The sequence below is a fragment of the Triticum dicoccoides genome, chromosome 2B (genome assembly GCF_002162155.2).
Source record: "Triticum dicoccoides isolate Atlit2015 ecotype Zavitan chromosome 2B, WEW_v2.0, whole genome shotgun sequence".
Classification (NCBI taxonomy): Eukaryota; Viridiplantae; Streptophyta; class Magnoliopsida; order Poales; family Poaceae; genus Triticum; species Triticum dicoccoides.
This window is the reverse complement of record NC_041383.1, coordinates 467,038,618-467,058,570: the sequence shown is the minus strand read 5'-3', so window position 1 is coordinate 467,058,570 and position 19,953 is coordinate 467,038,618. Positions and strand designations below refer to the sequence as shown.

Below are 19,953 nucleotides of genomic sequence, written 5' to 3'. Positions count from 1 at the left end.
AATTGATTGATTTTCTGTCCTTTGGCAGAGTGTGTTCGAGGCTTCCAATTCTTGAATCGATGGAGGCTGGCGCTGCGTTCTTCCATCGGTTCTTCTTTCTTTGTAGTTCACGATTGATCAATTCTTCGTGAGATTCGTGTGAGCGCATATACATACAGGAGAAAAACAATTCATTGTTAGATTATTAATTGATGATTGCAAGAAGACAAGATCAATCAATCAATCTCCCTGATTAGTTTCTTTCCTTTTTGTACGAGGAACATCTCGTCTTCGCCGTGAATCGCGTGGTGGCCGAAACTCTAGTAGCCAACTTCTCCAGACTTCTCCAGTCATCGTCTGCGGCAATTGCAGATCGCCGGAGTGGCCTCCTCTGGCCATAGAGAGGCCTTGCCGTTTGCCGCCGCTGTCGTCGGCAGTCATGTGGCGGATTGAAGCGCCGGAGGGCGCCGCTTCGACGCGCCTACAGAGGAGGGCGTCGTCAACCATGGGGTGCCTCAGCCGCCTGCATCGCGCGCTGGTGCTGCGCCGCTGGAGCGCTGTCGAGGCCGAGGGTCCTCGTGTCCTTGGGGCCGGAGGGAGGGTCAGGGACGGTGGAGCCGTCGAGTTCTTGGCCTAATTGCTCTCTGGAAGAGGCGTGCGTGATAACGTGTTAGAGAGAATCGAGAGAGAGGAGCGAATGGAAAACAGATATATGAATGAACAGTTATTCTATTGATTGAAGATTGGGGTATTTATACCCAGTTTACAAGGCGGTTACAAAAGGAGGCAGTTGCCAAAAGTGGCACCGGCATAGCAGTGATTAATAGTTAATTAATCTAATTAATTAATTCCTAACAAAGGTGGCATCTTCTCTGAGTGTCGATGCACTCATTGTTAGAAATTACGAATATTTGCACACATTTTGCTTCGTGGATCTTCTTACACTTGAGATGGGTCTGTTTTCTCTAGAACAAAGATGTTTGCCTTGTCATCTCTGCCGATCCGTAGAGATTCGTCAACATATCTAGTAAAATTTTATGAGGAAGACTAGACTGTATATGTGAACTAGGTTTGCTATATGTATAAATAGAAGAGTGGCAAAAACACCAATTTGAAGAAAAAAACAGGCAGAAACACCAATTCGAAAAATCAATCAAGTGTAGAGTAGCACTCAGCAACACCAAAAGGATACGTTATCTCGAGCCAACCTTCTGGGTTGAATATGGCAAGGAGCATGTCGTAGTTCTTCTGGAAGATATTCATCAACTGCATAGCCCAATGTGACAAACGGTCAAAATAAACATTAGATAAGTGAAAGACCAGGGCATCATTCTTGTTCCACAAGTAAACATAGTACTGTACAAGGTACTCCCTTCATTTTTATATACAAGGCCACAAACTCAGATTACAAGTACCAATGTAAAATTTAATGCCTGTTTTGCAAGTCAACTTTTCATTTCGTTTACTGAGACATTAATACGCCTCATGCATGCAAAGAAACTGAGTGGAGCAAGTAACTAGTTGTCACTATGACTGCATGCATGCAAGTATTAAACTGCATGTAGTAGTATGAGAGAATATCATTACTTTTGCCTCGATTACTGTTGGTGGCCTTGTATAGATGCAAAATGTATATTCCATAGTGGCCTTGTATAAGTAAATGGAGGGAGTATTGTTCTTGTCCCCATAGTGGTTTTGTTCTTTTTGGTAGAGACGTTAATATTTAAAACATTTTCATTTCACAGGGGATCGCAACTTGTACCTGATCTGGGGTGATTGTTGAACTCTCAAGCTTGATACCCACTCTCTGAAACAAGACACCACAGGCTGTGAGGAAATTACAGGTTTTCATCAATTAGCAGTCAGACACAGGAAATTTTAGACATGAGAGATGACAAGATAGAATTTCTTACTGTTTTTGTAGTGATAGTGTAGGATGCTTCAATAGCAAGTTGGCCTGAGAATATCTTCAATGCTCTTGCGCTGAACTTTATGACACTCACCGCCTTTTCCTTTGGGTGTACAGAAGTGACGCTAAATCTCCATTTATTTCAAGATATACCAACAATCAAAACTTACTTGGTTGGGAAGTAGAATCTTTACAATAGCACTCAGTTTCATGAACTACCTATACAGCTAAAATACAATTTGGCATTGTGTATGAATCCTAATTTCATTGCATTTCAATGCTCAGTTCAGGGCACAAGATTATCATTTAACATACACTATTCAAAATCTACGCTGCACAGCTGTAAAAGCATAAATTGTACTACAAGTGGAGCTACAGACTACATAAATACAAGACTTATAGAACAAATTAAAAAGAAAAGAAAAAGGGATGCTGAAATTTGATGGGCAACGTTTGACTAACCTCCTTGACATCGATTATCTGGAGGAAATCCCCGAGGCTAATGAAATCTCGCAGGCCCAGCTTGGTTCTCCTTTTTCCCAGAATCGAAATCGTGCTGTAGATGAGCCTCCAGCAGCCGTCCACCTTGCATCGTCCCAAGACCAGAGTCAGTAATTGCAGGTGTTCCTCTTGTTTTTCAAAATTTGGCATGCATTAACTGCCCAGGCCAGCATGAATCTTCCTAGTAACAGAAGTTACCAAGCTATGAAAATCTGAAGTCAGACTTAAGCTTAAGAGCATGGCAAGGACGAGTCAAACACTTCAATTACCGCAGCCCAAACAAGGTAGTATTATCAGGGGCAACATAGGTGAATCATATACTACTAGCAATTGGAAGACGAATATTCAGCTTGTGTACCTTGTCGTGCAATTTGTCGGTGGGATTCGGTGTAGGATTCCGGGACTCCAAGAGCTCCACCAGAGCATGAATCTGGGACCTTTTCGCGGAGGTTATGCCAAATATTCCTCTGTCGATACCTTTTGTCAGAACAGTACAGACAGGAATCAGAGTCCAGTTCAGAACCACCAACGAAACCAAGCACCAAATAGCAGCAGCAGCAAACCTTCCAGAGCTTGGTACAGCGCAGCCTTGGCGTCGCCCAGCGTCTGGTACTGAGGCGTCAAGCTTTGCTCGGGAGGCACCGCGGCGCCTCTCGCCACCAGCACCGCGCCCCGCGGCCGCGGCCGGCGCAGCGGAGCTGGTGGGTGGCACCGCGGGGAAGGCAGCGGCGTTCCGGTTCCCCTGGTGGGCGTGGTAATGCAGTGGCAGTGAGCCGAGGGAGAGAGGAGGGAGGCTGCCATGGCAGGCAGGGCGGAGGGCGGGCGGGCTCACTCGCGGGGCCTACTCTTGGGCTGCACCATGCTCTCCTCCATGCGTGAGGTTGCTACTGGAAGACGTTGATTGGCGGGGCGGAGATAGGCAGCTCTGCCTCTGGGAGAGTGCACACACGTGGAGTCGTGGACACGGTCTGGGAGGATAACGTTCTTGTGTTGTGGTGCCTTCTTCCGTTCCCGAGGAGTCGACCACGGCATGTTGCGTAGCAGTGCAAGTGGGTGCACGTGCAACTATCCTGCGCATAGACTACTGGAGGTCCCGCTCCAAGCAAAATATAGTACTATAAACCGTTGGTGCTGTGCTGTGCTGACTACTGGAGGCCGGAGCCGGATCTCGAGCCTGCAGCACGTGCTGACAATAATGTGAGACAAATCAAAGTGCCTCGTAGCACATGCACGCAAACAATGGCCGAATCTACAGTAAATAAAGGGTCTGCAGGAGCGCTCGATAATGATGCCCGCACACAAATAGTGAGGAACCAACGTTATGGATCCACTGCATTACATACAAGCGAAAATTACAAGTGTACTGGAAAAACAACGCAGCAAGTAAGAACAGAAGAAGCCGGAGGTGTTTTCTTTTCGCAGCATGAAAAAACTTGAAACCAGAGTAGGTATGATGCTAGTGGACGCCTCTTCCATCCAATTTCAATCAGAAGGCCCCCTCAGCCTAGCAAATTCTCGAGGAAGCCGGAGGTGTATGCTGTAGACAAGTCACCAAAGAAAAAGGCATTATTACCACAATACGTACATTACTACCCAAGTTCAATTGTACAATGTAGGAGTATATACTAGTACACAAACCGAACACCTTGTCTGCTCGTCAACTCAGCTTAGAAACACGCCAAGCTGAAACAGTGTGAGGTTCAAACATAGGCTCAGGCAATAGACGAAGACCCAAGATAAGATCTACCACTTGGTTTAAAACAAGTATAATTTGCAGTGGTATCTTCTGAAAAAAAAAAGGAAATAACAATTCCAGTTTCTGGAGATTATACAAGTACATAGTCCCGTACAGCAGCACCTGTACCCTGCCCTTTTTATCATACAACACCAAAAGAATGGATCAAAATTCATAATACACAACATGATGCTAATTACAATGAATGGATAAAAAATACAGGCAACCCAAGAAAAGAGGGACTTCCTTCTTAAAAAGGGAGTTTAGGGAAGAGGCCACGTCGATAAAGAAAATGTTGCTCTCAGCATTTAGTTCATCGGCGTCTTCTAGAGACTATAGGAGAATTTGTCTGCTGCCTTCTAAAACTAGGGGAGGAGACTTGAGCTGGGGCTGGTGCCTGGTAAGACGAATAAGCTGAAGTTTTCGAGCCTGATTGAAGAGTTGGCTCCATAAAACATGCTATATTTAATCGGGTTCTCTCCAGCTCCCCTTGCAGCAGATCACTGCCGTGTTGCTGAGCAAGAGCCTGGGGAAAACACAGACTTTCGATTATACATTGTCCGTTGCAAAAGTAAACTTACCCTAAAGAGCACTTAGTTCAATGTAATCGAGCTTGTCCAAAGGATCATAAATATCAAGACATACATAGCACAGCCTATATTTCAATAGGTTAATGTGATGGTACTCTACTAGATGAATTTGTCATGTATCACAATTCGTGGACAGGCATGAATGTTTGGAGTACTTACAAGCAAATCATCGGGTGATACTGATGACACTTGTTTATCATCTGATGCAGGATTCTCCGAGGCTTCACCCATACTTTCACAGGCCTTCTCCAACAAACTCTCTTGCAAAGATTTCAGAGCTTGTTGTGCCTCAGTAGAGAAGTATGTGTTTAACACGGTTTCAAAATACTCGAGCTGCAAGCATATAACAAAAAGGAGAGTGTTTAACTTGACTAGTTGAACAACTGCATAGTAAAGGCTCAAAAATAATCCTACGATGAACAAAAGTAACTACTCCCTCCGGCCCAAATTAATTGACGCAGATTTAGCACAAAGTTCTACTAACTTTGTACTAAGTCTGCGAGAATTAATATGGATCGGAGGGAGTACATAACTTACCTCAAGCATGAGCTGACAAAAACCATTTGCATCCAACATTCTGAGATCTTTGGCCTTGTTCTCATAAAAAAGACTAAGAAAGATGTCGACCAAACCCTCGACCAAAATTTTCATCGTTTTCTCCAACAAAGGCCTAGCACCCGAGTATACCTGAAACAAGACAAAGGTAGAGCATAAAATAATTTTGATGGAATTAAAGCAGATTTATCCATGTACCTTACTTTACTGTATAGATTATAACTGCCAACAGCAACCTGTCATGCGGTTTTTGAAAACAAGCGGCCCTAGAGTTTTAAAGTAGTGTTTATTTAGTGTATAAGTAGGAAACAGGATCCACATGAAAATAATCCAGAATGAAATACAATAGTTTTAATATGAGTTATAGAACAAATACATCACAGCACCACTGGAAACCGAATTAAAATACATAATGCAGTGTTACCAAGTTCTTCAAAAATTGTCAAATTCCAGGACAGAGACCAGGTCCAGCTACCACTGAAAACGCCTTGTCTAGTACTTAATACCAGCTACCTTACAGACTAACTTTTTTTTACGGAAACATCAGGATCTCTGGTTATTCATTAAGCAGAAAAAAAATGATCCAGTTTATAATGTAAAGGTATTTTTCCTATATTTATCAGATAAACAGAAATAAAATAAAGTTTGAAATCTGTCCATTTTACTTGCACAATAGAAAGCTTAGCAGAACTGCAGAAGTGGACATAACGAACCCATCGGCCTAGAAAAAAAGTTTGAAATCTGCCCATTTTTAAGCATGTTATTCCTGGAAAGATAGTTGTGTCACATGCGAAACTAATGAAAGGAAGAACAGGAAAATGATGGAAACCTCGGCATGTACAGCTACAAGGATGTGCAGTAAATCAAGAGTTGCATCCCGTATGCCCTGCGAGGACAATAAATTGAATTAGAGTGCAACAATACTACACTCGCATTGACAAAATGCTAAATTTGTAAGACAGCAAAAACATTTGCAACTTAATTGTTACACAGGGCTATTTTTCATAAATGCATGCCACTACGCAAACACCAGTTAGGTCAGCAAAAAAAAGTGGAGCCACAAGATACCATTAGTGTAAGTTGTAACTGTCCTTGCAGTAAATGGGTAAGATGCTACATGTTCTGAACAAGCCCTGTTCATAGACAGTTCCTTGGTATGAAAACCCAGCCCAAGCCATTCCAAAGTAACACACTGGTGATGAAGATAATTAAGCTGAGAATGCAGAAAGAAACAACAGGGAGGGATATATTTGAAGGAAGTTCATGGCAACAATAAATTGAGAGAAGCAAATGGCAAGCATAAGATTCCAAAGATGTGATTGACAACTTGAAAGAACTGAAAGAGGAGAGGTGATGCTGACGCTGGTGTTGAACTAGCCTCACTAAAGTTAGTGAATGTGATCTCAGCAACGTGAGGCAAGAAACAATAATGTTCATCTGGGAGTGAGGGGTGCTCTGCATGAAGGCCACCGGCCAGAAGCAGCCCAGCGCCTCATCTGGCAATGGTGTGAGGCAACCAGAAGCGCTTTCGCTCAGAAGCACACAGAGGTGACTTGCCAGCAGAAAACACCCCACCACCTCATCAGGCGATGCTGTTGCTTGATACATCTGCCCTTCACTAGCAAACTGCTGGGCACCTAGCCTCTCACCACAATTAGATCATAGCACTAGCCCGACTGCACAGCAACAATCACAGGAGTACAGGACACAATGTCACCACCAAGGAGCAGGAGAACATCCTTCTGGACAGAGTGCAATACCAGGCGCCTCAGTGCTGAGAGGTCGGATGCGCAGAAGAGGTCGCCATCCTGCTGGGCAAGAGGTTGTGCTCAGTGCCACCACTGCCAACGATTAGGAGCAGGGCATCGGCAGAGAGCTGGAAATAAAACAGGAGTGCGAACGGGAGCTATCGTTTAATGGCAAATTGGTAATGTAGCCCACGAACTGTGCAAAACCTGCCAAGAAGGGTTGTGCAGCAGTTTGAGTGGGGTTGGATCCAGCCATGATTTTGAACTGCATCAGGACGGAAACTCTAGCGTGGAATGCAATTGGCTGTTTCAATAAATAAAGAACTAGTAATAGATAATTGAGATAGCATCAATAGGGCTTGTCATCCTTTGTACTGCATACCTTCACTACAGGTGCTGCTCCCCAATGAATCCCAGAATCCAACAGATAGTTCTGTGCAGCATTTCTGATCACATTTGACTAATCAAAAGAAAATAAAAAATCATGATGAGTAAAAGCGAAAGCAGGACAATATAAAATGCGAACATGCCCAAAAACTGATAATCCGGAAAACATGTTTATGGCGTCAAGTATGACCTACTTGTTTACAAACATATGGCTTATTCCAGACTAATAGAAACTGAAAGCAAGTATAATAACAACGGCTTTTAATCAAATTACTGCTACTTCATACAAAAATGAAATATTATAGTTGGCATCATTTAAGCGATTCTTTCAAAGATTATACTACTGTTGACGGATGACAATATATTTGGTGTTTGCGTAACAAATCTTCAGCAAGTAAAATATCCCAGATTAACATTCGCACGACAAGATAGGAATAAAGCGACACGGCGCCCTGGCAGCGGGATGTTCAACAGATCATACATATACTGGTTGATCAACAGAAAGTCCTCCATTGCCAACCATACCTTTGCAAAAGTATATTGGTCGAGGACTTTATCCTCAAGTCCAGAGAAGGATGTCACCAGATCTCGCATATCAGCACTACGTTCATCATTATCCCTGTGATAGTGAAACTGTCATTGATGAAGTAGATGTATCTTGAGAAATGTTTCTAAAATGAGTAAATAATGTTTTCATTCATCTATTCATGCTTACAAGAAATATATATGGATAAAGAATGAGACATAGAAGGTTTTCTTCTAATGACTGATGTCCTACAAAAAGGAGAGGCTCAAAACTGGATGCAACAAGGTACAAAATGTAGCACATTCATAGGATATCACACTAATGGAAATGATTTCATGAGTTAGGCTCATCTGAAGATAAATTTGCACCTAACCCTAGAAATCTTTTTGCATCTTCCTTCCCAGACAGTAGTGCCATTCATACCAACAGCCCTAACTGATGGGTGGAACCTTCGGCCAAGCATGCTGATGGCCACTTAAGCATGCTGTTACTATGACACTGCTCACTTCTAGTCCACATGTATCTTAAAGTCAAAAGGCGCATTTTTCTCTCTTTCAGTTCAAAATGCTGAAATATAAGTGGTTCTAATTCAGATGTACTCCCTCCGTCCCATAATATAAGATGTTATTACAACCGATAATGTGGTGGGCCTTGGAGAAACACAAAGTCCCAACAAAGTACATTACCCTCATCAAGAACATGTACGCTAATGTTGTGACAAGTGTTCGAACAAGTGATGGCGACACTGATGACTTCCCAATGAAGACTAAAATAGGACTGCACCAAGGGTCAGCTTTGAGCCCTTATCTTTTTGTTTTGGTTATGGATGAGGTCACAAGGGATATACCAGGAGATATCCCATGGTGTATGCTCTTTGCGGATGATGTGGTGCTAGTCGATGATCATCGGATGGGGGTTAATAGAAAGTTAAAGCTATGGAGACAAACCTTGGAATCAAAAGGTTTTAGGCTTAGTAGAACTAAAACCGAGTGCATGAGGTGCAGTTTTAGTACCTCAGAAGGAGGAGGAGGTTAGCCTTGATGGGCAGGTGGTACCTCAGAAGGACACCTTTCAATATTTGGGGACAATGCTGCAGAAGGATGGTGATATCAATGAAGATGTGAGCCATCGAATCAAAGCCGGATAGATGAAGTGGCGCCAAGCTTCTGGCGTTCTCTGTGACAAGAGAGTGCCACAAAAGCTAAAAGGCAGGTTCTATAGGACGGCGATTTGACCCGCAATGTTGTATGGCGCTGAGTGTTCGCCGACTAAAAGGCGACATGTTCAACAGTTAGGTGTAGCGGAGATGCGCATTTTGAGATGGATGTGTGGCCACACAAGGAAGGATCAGGTCCGGAATGATGATATACGGGATAGAGTTGGGGTAGCACCGATTGGAGTGAAGCTTGTCCAACATCGTTTGAGATGGTTTGGGCATATTCAGCGCAGGCCACCAGAAGCTCCAGTGCATAGCGGATGGCTAAAGTGTGCTGATAGTGTCAAGAGGGGTTGGGTAGACCAAACTTGACATGGGAGGAGTCTGTAAAGAGAGATCTGAAGGACTGGAATATCACCAAAGAACTAGCCTGGACAGGATGGTTTGGGCATATTCAGCGCAGGCCACCAGAAGCTCCAGTGCATAGCGGATGGCTAAAGCGTGCTGATAGTGTCAAGAGGGGTTGGGTAGACCAAACTTGACATGGGAGGAGTCTGTAAAGAGAGATCTGAAGGACTGGAATATCACCAAAGAACTAGCCATGGACAGGGTGCGTGGAAGCTAGCTATCCATGTGCCAGAACCATGAGTTGGTTGCGAGATCTTATGGGTTTCAGCTCTAGCCTGCCACAACTTGTTTGGGACTGAAGGCTTTGTTGTTGTTGTTGGAAGTATTACTTAAATATATCAACTGGATAAAAATCAGTGGCTCTAATTGATTAGTATGTAAACTTTCAGTTAGATAGGAATCCTTCCACAATATTTCTGCTACAAAAATTCAATTCGAGTGATCAGTTAGTAAATTACATTCTAATGACTAAGATGCATCGGAATTAGCTTCAAAGGAAGATAATGACATGAAAATAGTAAAGAACTAACAAGAGATGACCTCAAGAAAATTATTATTATTTGAGGGTGGAAGGTTAGGGAATTTGAACCATAATAGGTTTTAGAGCATTATGCAATGCAGCAATACTTGAAGAATGCTATCAGAAAAATAAGAGAAGTAGGCCAGGTACCTGATCGGAGACCAAATGTGCCTATATTTGTTATACAGTTGATCTGAAAGTTCTGCTTTACAATATCCAATGTTACTCAAAACAACCAATAGCTTCTTGTGCAAGCCTCCATCCATGCTAGCAGATGATTCTCTATCAGTACCATTCATATACCCATTTTGCACATGATTGTTTTCTTTATTTGATCTACTCTGAGCTAGTTCCGCTCCAAATGTCCCCAGATAACCTGATAAGTTTACACAGGTTGTGAAGAATAAACAATGATGCCATAATTAAATACAACAATTCAGAATTTCAGAATAACTATAATATAAATCAACTCCATACCTGCAAAATCCCGAAAAGAATTTAGAAATGCAAGTCTAACAGACTCATGGATTTCCTGAAGCTGTCGAGTAATGTCGTAAGACTTGGCAGTCTCATTCCTGAGATTAAAGATCATTCTGAAATAAACAACGTAGATCAGGACGCAGTTTGATACTTTCAAAAGTGAAGGCTGAAGATACGTAGTCTGTCTGTCTCTGTGTTATACATCCCCAAATCCAACTTTGACCATAAATTAGACCGATGGTATACATTTTTGTGAACTAAATATTATACCACTGAAAAGTTCTTTCGAATATGAATTCAATGGTATAATTTTTATCACATATAACTCACATTTGATATGTCTAATTTATGGTCAAAGTTGAATTTTGGGGTGTGTGTGCGACTGCGCGCCTTATTTTATTGGAATGGAGGGAGTAACAAGAATGCAATTGAATTGCCATGCGTTGTCATAAACTAACATATTGTGCTTGCAAAAAGAAACATATTTAGCCTCCCCTAGTTGTGCAGAAAACCTGGAGTTCCCAACAAGGAAATAAGCTTTGAAATGCAAACATTACAAAGAAAAAGGTCAACTACAGGGGGGAAAACAAAAATACAGCCAGAAAACTTCCACATGGCTCAGAAATCGCAACCGTAAGTGCATAACTCCGTAACAAACTAGACAAATTAATAAAGTACAGTGTTGAGCAGAAATACAGAAGCACGCTTACAATTCAATCCGGTCCATTGCGGAAATTGTGATTTCACGGAACTCCAAGGGCAGGCATGAAATTGCATAAGGAGACTTGTTTCTCTCAAGGGTTGACAAAGTAACCCAAGTCTCATGTTTTGATACTTCCTTAGTTGTTACCCGCATCCACGAACAAAGTCGAAGAATGTAGAGCTTTGTCATTTCAGTATGAAGGGCATGCAACATTTTAACTGGCACAGTTGTTAAACACATTCAGGATATACAGCAAATTTATGTGTAAAAGCAACTTTTTAAGACAATGGCACTAACTATACCAGCAGTCGGGGATGAATCCTTCCCCTCGAGGGTCTGACAAGCCTTAGCTATTTCTTTTATAGTGTCACCCATAAATGGACGAAGAATGTTGCATTCCTCAAAATCACGAAAAGTATTCTGAACCTGTTTGTGTGAAAGCATGATTACTAGAATTACAAATACAATCATAACACCAAGCGCAAAGTATCATGGTTAACAAACAAATTTTCCTAGCATGCAGTAAGTAATGTACCTTCGTGTCGAAAACAGATACAGTAGCACAAGCCATACTAGCAACCTCATCAAGACTATGGTTTGTGTACTTCGCCTCCGCACCTTTATCATCAATCTTATTTGCACCAGATTTTGCATTCATCTCAGAATCAGCAAGTGCATTGCCAGCAGCTGCCTGTAAGGAATAAGCTAACAGATCTGTGTGGTTCTTTATTATGCTCAAAAAAATATAAGATGGTGGCTCTAAAACTTTCATATGACAATGTGAAGCAGACATCAGACTTTCATGTGACAATGTGAAGCAGGCATCAGATTTTCATGTTGACATTATCAGAACAATTTACATGAAGTGTATGTAAACTTTTCAATTTGAGTTCAATATTGTGCGAACAGGGCGATGGAAGGTTGCACAAGTTTCCGCAAAACAATATGCTTGTAGCAAGACCTAACCTATACGGCTACTAAACATGAAAAGCCATTTGCTCAGAGCAATATACTCAAGGTGAATCATGCTTAGCTACCATGCAACTAATACGATTTTGCATGTCCATACCTTTGCAAATTTTCCACTGAAGACAGATAAAGCTAATCTCCAGAATGCTGGAACATGCTGGATAAGTACAGCACTTAACCTGCGTATGTAAGTTGCCCTTAAACTATCAGCCTCTTCAACCATGAAGCTTGATGACAATTGATCATCTTGAAAAGAATCACCAATAGCAGAATCAACTTCCAACTACACAAACAAAACAAAAGAGGGCTACATTAACAAAAAGAAAAGCCATGAATACCATGGTAATATCATAAGAAGAATAATGAAACATGTATCATGCTGAACAAGAGAAAGTAAGGCACTCACTGATTTATTCGACTCTTGTTGCAGCTGCCTCCATTTTGAATCAGATAGCACTTTATCACGTATTTTATTTTGCAAAATCTCCATTCGCACTTCATGATCTACGGTACACTTTTCAAACAATCCATGAATTCTGCCATTCTGATAGAAAATAGTAGTGTATAAGCACATTTAGAATATGAATATGACAGAGAGTGGAGATGATTTAATAGGAAAATGTCAGCTATAGCATGAAGCTTCGGGTCAAGGGTGATAACCTGAATATTAAGATAATGCCACACTGGATCAGTCTCAGGCTCCAACTCCAACAGTAGGCGGACAATGTTCTCAAGCTGAAAGTTGGAATAGAATCAGTAAGCAAATAGAACCAAATCATAAGATAAATTGGATCTAAAAATAGTGTAAGTATTGCTAGTAATCAGATAGTTAATTTTAGTCCCAGCAGTATCCTAAGGTTATCCATCCACTTCCTATGTCTCGTAGAAGTGTCACACTATCTGATCAAGGTCAAGATCCCTCAAATCTAACTTCACAAGTTAAGCCATCTTTCATTGTCAACAGAAGTAATGAATTTCAAGGTGTCAACAACACAAAATATTGCAATGTACTAACCTCAGCAAGGTCGAGATGAGGATCTTCCATTGACTTATAAAGCATGCCCCTGAATTCATGCATTACCTTCTCCACTTCTTCCAGTACACGTTTCAGTATTCCAACCTACAGGTTGTCCATTGTAGTATCATATACTAAACATATAAAATGCACTAAAACTACAGTTGATTGTGGCGTGCCTAACAAATAACAATGAGGGGAAGCGCTACAAAGACAATGAAAATTTGAACAATATGTAACAGCCAATAAAATCAAGTTAGCGACACACATGCAAGTCAATACTTTCGGGTTTCTAAGAGCTGAGTGTGAATCAACCAAGCTCTGTTATTAGAAAATTGTATATTGTTTTCCATATAGAAGTACAAATATAATAAAGCAAACAACAGCGGGACTTAAAACCCTAAAGTATATGGAAAACATGAGACAAATGATGCATGTACAGCCTCCAGTCAGCTGCAACATGCAAGACATCGTCATGGCATTTCTACCATACACTGCCTCGTCAACAGAAAGACAAGCAGGCGGCATGAAAAAAATATCTTAAGAGGTGAGATCCTTCAAAACTCTTAACATAAATTTGTTGCATGCTCTGATCAAGCACAAATTGGTAGCAAATGATGGTATAATTACACGTCATTTTAGCAAGTATCTCGGAGACTAGGGGAGCAATCTCCTGTAACAGAATTTTGGCATGGTGCCACAAACTACTGGAAATAATTCAACAGTAAGGCAATGACAATGCAACCCCACTAAAACCCTAATAAGTCACTGCCAAGTAGATGACTGTGTCTGCTTTAGCTGTTTCGTTAGGTAATGATCATACAAGTTTCTCCTGTATGCATCGAAAATTTCTAAATGCTGAATTTAAAGTAGGTATATTTAATATTTTTTACACTTAACAAATTACTACACCGATTTACTAAGCAGCAAATAGAGGGGAGATAGCAATCTAGGACAGTAATGCGAATATGATGGACATCATTGGTCCATGGTCCCCACTAAATCCCCAAGGTTGTTTGAGTAAAGACAATGACCAGTAAGCATGTATACCCTGCCCATTCCCATAACTCCTAATCGTATGGTGATAGGCATTGCTAAAATAAATTAAGAAGTCGGCATACATGAGAAGGAAGAACAATTGATTTTGCTTTTTGGTACTCTCTGACAGCTAGATCATACTCTCCTTTCCTAATGTTGCCACGAATTGCGCTTGGCAGGTTAAATAATGTCCGGAATCTCTGAAGCATTCCTTGAACAGATCTGATCTTCTCAGCTTGGGCCTGTATAAGGGGGTTTACTTTAGTACACTCAAGAAGGAATCTTGCAGAAATACCAATCAAGATAAGTGAGAAGTAGCTCGAGAGAAAGTTTAGTTGGTTTACCTGCCTCTCAAATAGAGGCTCAAATGCACGATTTGCCACACCGCTAATTTTTTGAGTGACTGAATATAAGTGAGATGTGCCTGCACCCTCAGGATCATCTTCTATCTGTCTCAGCTTCGACTCAATGTCTGCAGAAAAAAAAATAGCATATTTACAAGGAGATGCAGACACTGTACAGAATTTAAATGACAACACATGTAGCAGCAATAAGGAAAAACTAACAGCAAAACTAATACCATCTATTGTGGTTTTGCAGGAGACAAAACAATCAAAATTCTCCTTGACTAGTTGTTTTTTCTGCTGTGTTCTCCCTTTGAGATCAGTTTTCAAGGTAAGAGCACCAGACTCCAAATCAGCAGCACTTGTATCTTTGTGGACCCACGAAAGAAAAACCTTGGGATCAAAACGAGGAGAAGAATATATAACTTTCTCTGTAAATATACAAAAAATATACCATTTGTTAAAAAGAACAATAATAAAGAAAGGGATATTGCATATGATGAACAGGCATACCTCGCATACTGGGGTCCAAACCCTGGGACTTCTCCCTTGAAACTGGAGAACTTATTGAAGCTTCGGTGATTAGCCGCAGGGACTTATTGTCCATAACACTGGTAAGGAAATAAGCATTATCTAATGATGAAAAGGCAGTAGACATAGAAGAATAGAAAATAAACAACACATGGTTATTTTGATTCCCTGTGCTACATAGCCTGTGACGCAGACACTGCACTGCACAGCACTATCGACGCTTTTGAGTTAATATCTGTAATGTCCAAATTCCAAATAGATCGCTATAGAGGCCATGTTCATTACTTTAATAAGTTTTAAAAACACATTGTGATTCACAAATCTTCCCATGAATGACGATACCTATTTGGCCAGACTTCTACTTCAGCTTCTAAAGGCAAATGAAGAAGCCAGTCTAAATACCAGGCTTCTTCTCCACTTGCCTTTTGGAGAAACAGCTATCTCAAAGAATGACAAAGAATATGATGCCTCCTAGCGTTTCTCCACTTGTCTTTTGGATAAACAGAAGCTAAAACAAAGGAGACAGAAAGCTAATCCCTCCTAGCTTCTCTAGCTTCTTACCTGATTGTCCCACCCACCCCATCTTAAACTGGCTTCTGAACTTCTCCAACAAAACAAAACAAAAATGTATTGGCTTCTGGGTCAGAAGCTAGTATCCAGAAAAGTGTCTTTAAGGCCAAGGCATATAGGACTTGACAGTTTGTGTGTACTCATCCACAATCATAGAAGACAGTGCAAAGAAATATTAGTACCCGCATAGCAGCAGGATACTCATAAAAAAATCACATAAGGCATTCATAGAATATATGTGAAGCCCAAGGTGCACCTTTTGGTGCAAGGGATGCACTAGTAGGTGAGAACTGAGCATGAACTGGACTAATTTCTTTTACAAAATATTTTCCAGGTGTAATATGATTGGAGCCTTGGCGCAGTGGTAAAGCTGCTGCCTTGTGACCATGAGGTCACGGGTTCAAGTCCTGGAAACAGCCTCTTACAGAAATGTAGGGAAAGGCTGCGTACAATAGACCCAAAGTGGTCGGACCCTTCCCCAGACCCTGCGCAAGCGGGAGCTACATGCACTGGGGCTGCCCTGTAATATGATTGGAGCACTAGAAATAGAACACGGCTTTAATTGATCATAAATGTTTGGTGACCCAGATAGTTACCCAAGGCCTAATGGATCCAAAACCTCCACGCCTTTAGGTAAAGTCTGTACACTTGAGAGCGCCTTTCGAGCTGCTGCTGCTGCTGCCGCTTTCTGATCAAGTGCTTGAATACTAGGCGCTGCTCTTGCTTCACGCATTTCCCGAACCCTGCGAGCAAGCTGGCCGAAGCAAAGGCGGATGAGCGTTAGGCCTTTTCTGCATCAGTATGGAAACAAAGAAATGCAATATAGCATGTGAAATGAAACTTCATGTTCAAGGCATCTGGTAACCATTATCAAAGAATGCAGATATATGAAGATGATGTATAAGGAGACATCAAGGTTGAATGGCTGAGATTAAGGGTGTGTTTGGTTGGGCACTTCAAGTGGGATATAATGGAACGGTTCTATACTTGGAGCACATTACTGTGTTTGGTTGTGGAGGAACGGATGCGCCGGTTCTACCAAAGGGAATATACTCCCAGATGCGGAACCAGGTGATACCTCTGAATCAGTGGAATCTACACGTTCTCGCTGGAATTAGCGACCAAAAAAAAAACATCACGGCTCACCCAGACCTAGCCTCAGTCCCCACGATTTCCCTGCCCTCTCCCTCCCTCGAGCTAGCCAATGTAGCCGCCACGCTGATGGAGAGACTCTGTAGCTGCTGGCTCTGATGCTCTGCCACCTTGCGCTCCCGCCACTTCTCTCTGGCTCCGCCGACGCGCGCCTGCCGGACTTTGTCCCGCAGTCACCCCTCCTCCGCCTCGAGCTCAGCGCTAAGGGCGCCGCGCAATAGCCACCTCAAGTTCCTCCCTGAGAACTCATCGGGGATGCCACCGACGAGCCAGTTCTTGGACATGTCCAAGGCTTACAGCTCGTTACGTATAGTTGCCAGCTGCTGCGGCCGCGAGGGGCCTGCCGGAGATGAGGCTGTTGCAGGTTCAACCTGTTTGCAGATAAGGGCAATGGCGGCTGAACGCCCAAGGATGGGTTGCTGTCACATGTGCTGTTCCTGCTGCTGTGTACTAGAAGGGAAGAGGGATCAAAACAGCAGCAACAGCAGCAACGACTGAGGTCTCATAGCTGCATCGGAGGGCCCAAAGAGCACACAGAGACACGCGGCCCCACCAGCGCAGCAGCAAGTTAAATTCTCTTGCGGCTGCGTCAACGGTGATGCCAATCTATCCTGCAGACTGAGATTTTTACGTATCACACAAGTCTTGGTTACTCAAAACAACTCATGAATTGAGATGGCTAAGCGTACAGCGATATGTACTTATGTAGATTGGTCTGGAACCACAGTTTCAGGTTTCTATAAAATGCTAGTTGCAACAGTTGTACAATTTGGTATTTCTTGTGTACATCGGTACTGCATTTTTATGTGATCTTATGCAGTTATGCTGAAGTATTCAGTGCTTCACGACGGTGCTGGATTACTTGATAAGATAACGCCCATGTTAATTCTTGGAAAGATGTACTTTTTTCCGATAAGAACTACTCCCTCTGTAAAGAAATAAAAGAGCATTTAGATTACTAAAGTAGTGATCTAAATGAAATCTTGGAGTACATGATTGTATGCACAAATTTGAGAAAAAGAGGGACAATTGTATACCCTCCATAACTATCAAAATATTTTGTCTGGATGACTAGGATTTTGCAGATCTTTTAACATCTATATGAGTGGATGACTTTTTGTTACAGATTTTGACAATATATTCTCCTGTCCTATTGTTTGTTAAAGATGCAAAGAGCTATAGTGGTGAAAAATATACATATACATATGTGAGAGGTAATCTCACCATTCCTATGCAAGGGGTGAGCTGAACCAAATCCATTCCCTTCCTCTCTCCAACCAAACACTAAAATGGAACCATTCCATTTCACCTAATTGCTCAGAACCAGACAAAGGAACGGAACCAACCCATTCCAGTGGAATGGAACCGTGACATTCCATTCCACTTAGTTCACCAACCAAACACACACTAAGCTGAGTCCAGTGGATCATTTTAACATGAACATTCTACTGAGTCGGACTGCAGACGCTTATGAATAATAGTCCCTCCGTCCGGAATTAGTTGACGCTCAAACAGATGTATCTAGACGTATTTCAGTGCTAGATGCATCCGTTTGTGCGTCAAGTAACTGCGGGCGGAGGAAGAATATGTGATGTACAAGAATTCTGTGAATTTGCAGCTAGAAGAAACCCAAATGAAAGTTGTCTTATTCAGCAACCTACAGAGGAAACACTTGGCAGCAATGCGTGGCAATCGTAACCACACCGGTACAGTTGTTGTGATGAACCTAGCATTGCTTATGGCACATCAGCAAAGTTGTATAAGCACTGGCTATGATTATGTCAAACTCCATGTTCAGCATCCAAATCGCATGAAGATACAAGCAGGCTAAGTGGAAATGTGGAATGCGTCTCACATGATTAAACTACACCCTCGCCAAAAATGCCCCCTGCCCAAACAAGCAGGCCTACTCTGCAGTGCCACAAAACTAACACGGCGCACGACACAATTGAATTGGGCGCACTCTATATAATCCAGATGGAGCTAAAAGAATGTGCATGTTCAAAGCGAAGTAGCAGTACAAGCTTGACGCCAGTGGCTAGAATTTAGCAATCAAACCACGATCCGACCCTGTTGAAATCAAGAAAATCTACGCTCTGGCTCATTTCCCTGGAAACCCTCAAGAGAAGCATAATTGACCGGGTAATCAAAGCGTACGATCACCACAGACGCCAACCCCGGGATCGAGATCTCTGCAATCCGTACCTCAGCCTCGTCGACACGCTTCCAGCTCCTGGGCTCGGCGTCGTCGAGATCAGCGTCGTCCCGCGACGCGGCCCTCCGAGCACCCGCGCGGCCGCCCCCGCGGGGCGGCGGGGGCCCGCGCTCGCGGGCGGGGGCGCCGTCCTCGTCGCCGGAGGAAATGGAGAGCATCTCGACCTCGGAGTCGTCATCCTCGTCGCCGCCGCGGCTGGGCTGACGCGCCTTGGCGCCCCCGCGGGCGTTGGCGGGCGGGCGGACGAGGTTGACGACGGGCTTGTTCGCGCCGGCCGGGCGCTGGTGGCTGAGGTCCCGGGCGGCCTGCTCCTGCAGCGCCATCTGGAGGAGCTCGTCCTCGTCGACATCGCTGTCGCTCATGGCCGGAGGTGCGGGTCGGGGCCTGGATCTGGAGGAGGAGGGAGGGGGAGTGGGAGGGAGAAATTTCGACCGCCTGGTGGTGGTGGGAGATCTGCACTGCACGCACGGAAAGACGGGACGGAGTTTGCTGGACCGAACGGCGGTTCAAAGGCGGAAGTGCGAAATGGTTCGTCTCTGTCGTCCGTGCTTGGATTGGATGCGGACCCGAAGGGAACCGGCTCCGGTGGCCGTGACGTACCGGCCAGAAGCTGAGAAGGATACGGTAAGCGGTACAGCCGTACAGGCAGGCTGAGCTTGCGTGACCGCATCTCTAAAGCGTGTTTGCTTTGGTCACATATTAGAATGTACTAGGAGCAACTCCAACGGGACGACCCATTTCGTTCGCGTGCATCCGTTTGGTTTGGCGCGGACACAAAAATCAATCCAAACGGACGTGCGTCCGCTTTTCGTCCACGGGCGACCCATTCCCGGTCCATTTTTAAGTCAGATTTGCGTCGGCGCGGACACGAGACGGACGCGCGCTCGCCTTCTTCTCCCCCTCTGCCCGCTGGTCGATGGCA

The 19,953-nt window shown here is 43.3% G+C and overlaps 2 protein-coding genes and 2 long non-coding RNA genes across 5 annotated transcripts in view; 2 read left to right on the top strand and 2 right to left on the bottom strand.

The window, feature by feature from the left end:
• LOC119364269 overlaps positions 1-874 on the top strand; it is an 8,164-nt gene extending 7,290 nt beyond the window's left edge. The window contains exon 2 of the long non-coding RNA XR_005174805.1: positions 840-874. This is a non-coding gene — a long non-coding RNA (uncharacterized LOC119364269). The remainder of the gene's footprint in view (positions 1-839) is intronic.
• LOC119364270 lies at positions 7-720 on the top strand. The gene is made up of 2 exons (XR_005174806.1): positions 7-138; positions 304-720. It is a non-coding gene; the product is annotated as an uncharacterized LOC119364270 (long non-coding RNA).
• LOC119364268 (fibrillin protein 5 homolog) lies at positions 246-3,368 on the bottom strand. Of its 2 annotated transcripts, none has more exons than XM_037629715.1 (7): positions 2,953-3,364; positions 2,748-2,866; positions 2,351-2,473; positions 1,893-1,991; positions 1,742-1,786; positions 1,172-1,245; positions 246-1,003 (listed from the first exon to the last, which is right to left on the bottom strand). In XM_037629715.1, the coding sequence occupies exons 1-7, from the start codon at positions 3,188-3,190 to the stop codon at positions 919-921; spliced, it is 783 nt and encodes a 260-aa protein (XP_037485612.1). In that variant the 5' UTR covers positions 3,191-3,364; the 3' UTR covers positions 246-918. The 2 variants fall into 2 exon arrangements, 1 of the variants encoding a protein (XP_037485612.1); XR_005174804.1 differs by having other exon boundaries at positions 936-1,003; positions 1,742-1,806; positions 2,953-3,368.
• A 758-nt stretch (positions 3,369-4,126) lies between these two features.
• LOC119364267 (exocyst complex component SEC5B-like) lies at positions 4,127-19,393 on the bottom strand. The gene is made up of 21 exons (XM_037629714.1): positions 19,022-19,393; positions 16,261-16,418; positions 15,077-15,174; positions 14,800-14,994; positions 14,564-14,691; positions 14,303-14,461; positions 13,182-13,286; positions 12,827-12,901; positions 12,573-12,710; positions 12,267-12,449; positions 11,733-11,888; positions 11,500-11,623; positions 11,205-11,415; positions 10,492-10,607; positions 10,165-10,390; positions 7,930-8,023; positions 7,400-7,477; positions 6,099-6,155; positions 5,252-5,401; positions 4,874-5,047; positions 4,127-4,650 (listed from the first exon to the last, which is right to left on the bottom strand). The coding sequence occupies exons 1-21, from the start codon at positions 19,391-19,393 to the stop codon at positions 4,438-4,440; spliced, it is 3,210 nt and encodes a 1,069-aa protein (XP_037485611.1). The 3' UTR covers positions 4,127-4,437.
• Between the last annotated feature and the right edge of the window lie 560 nt (positions 19,394-19,953).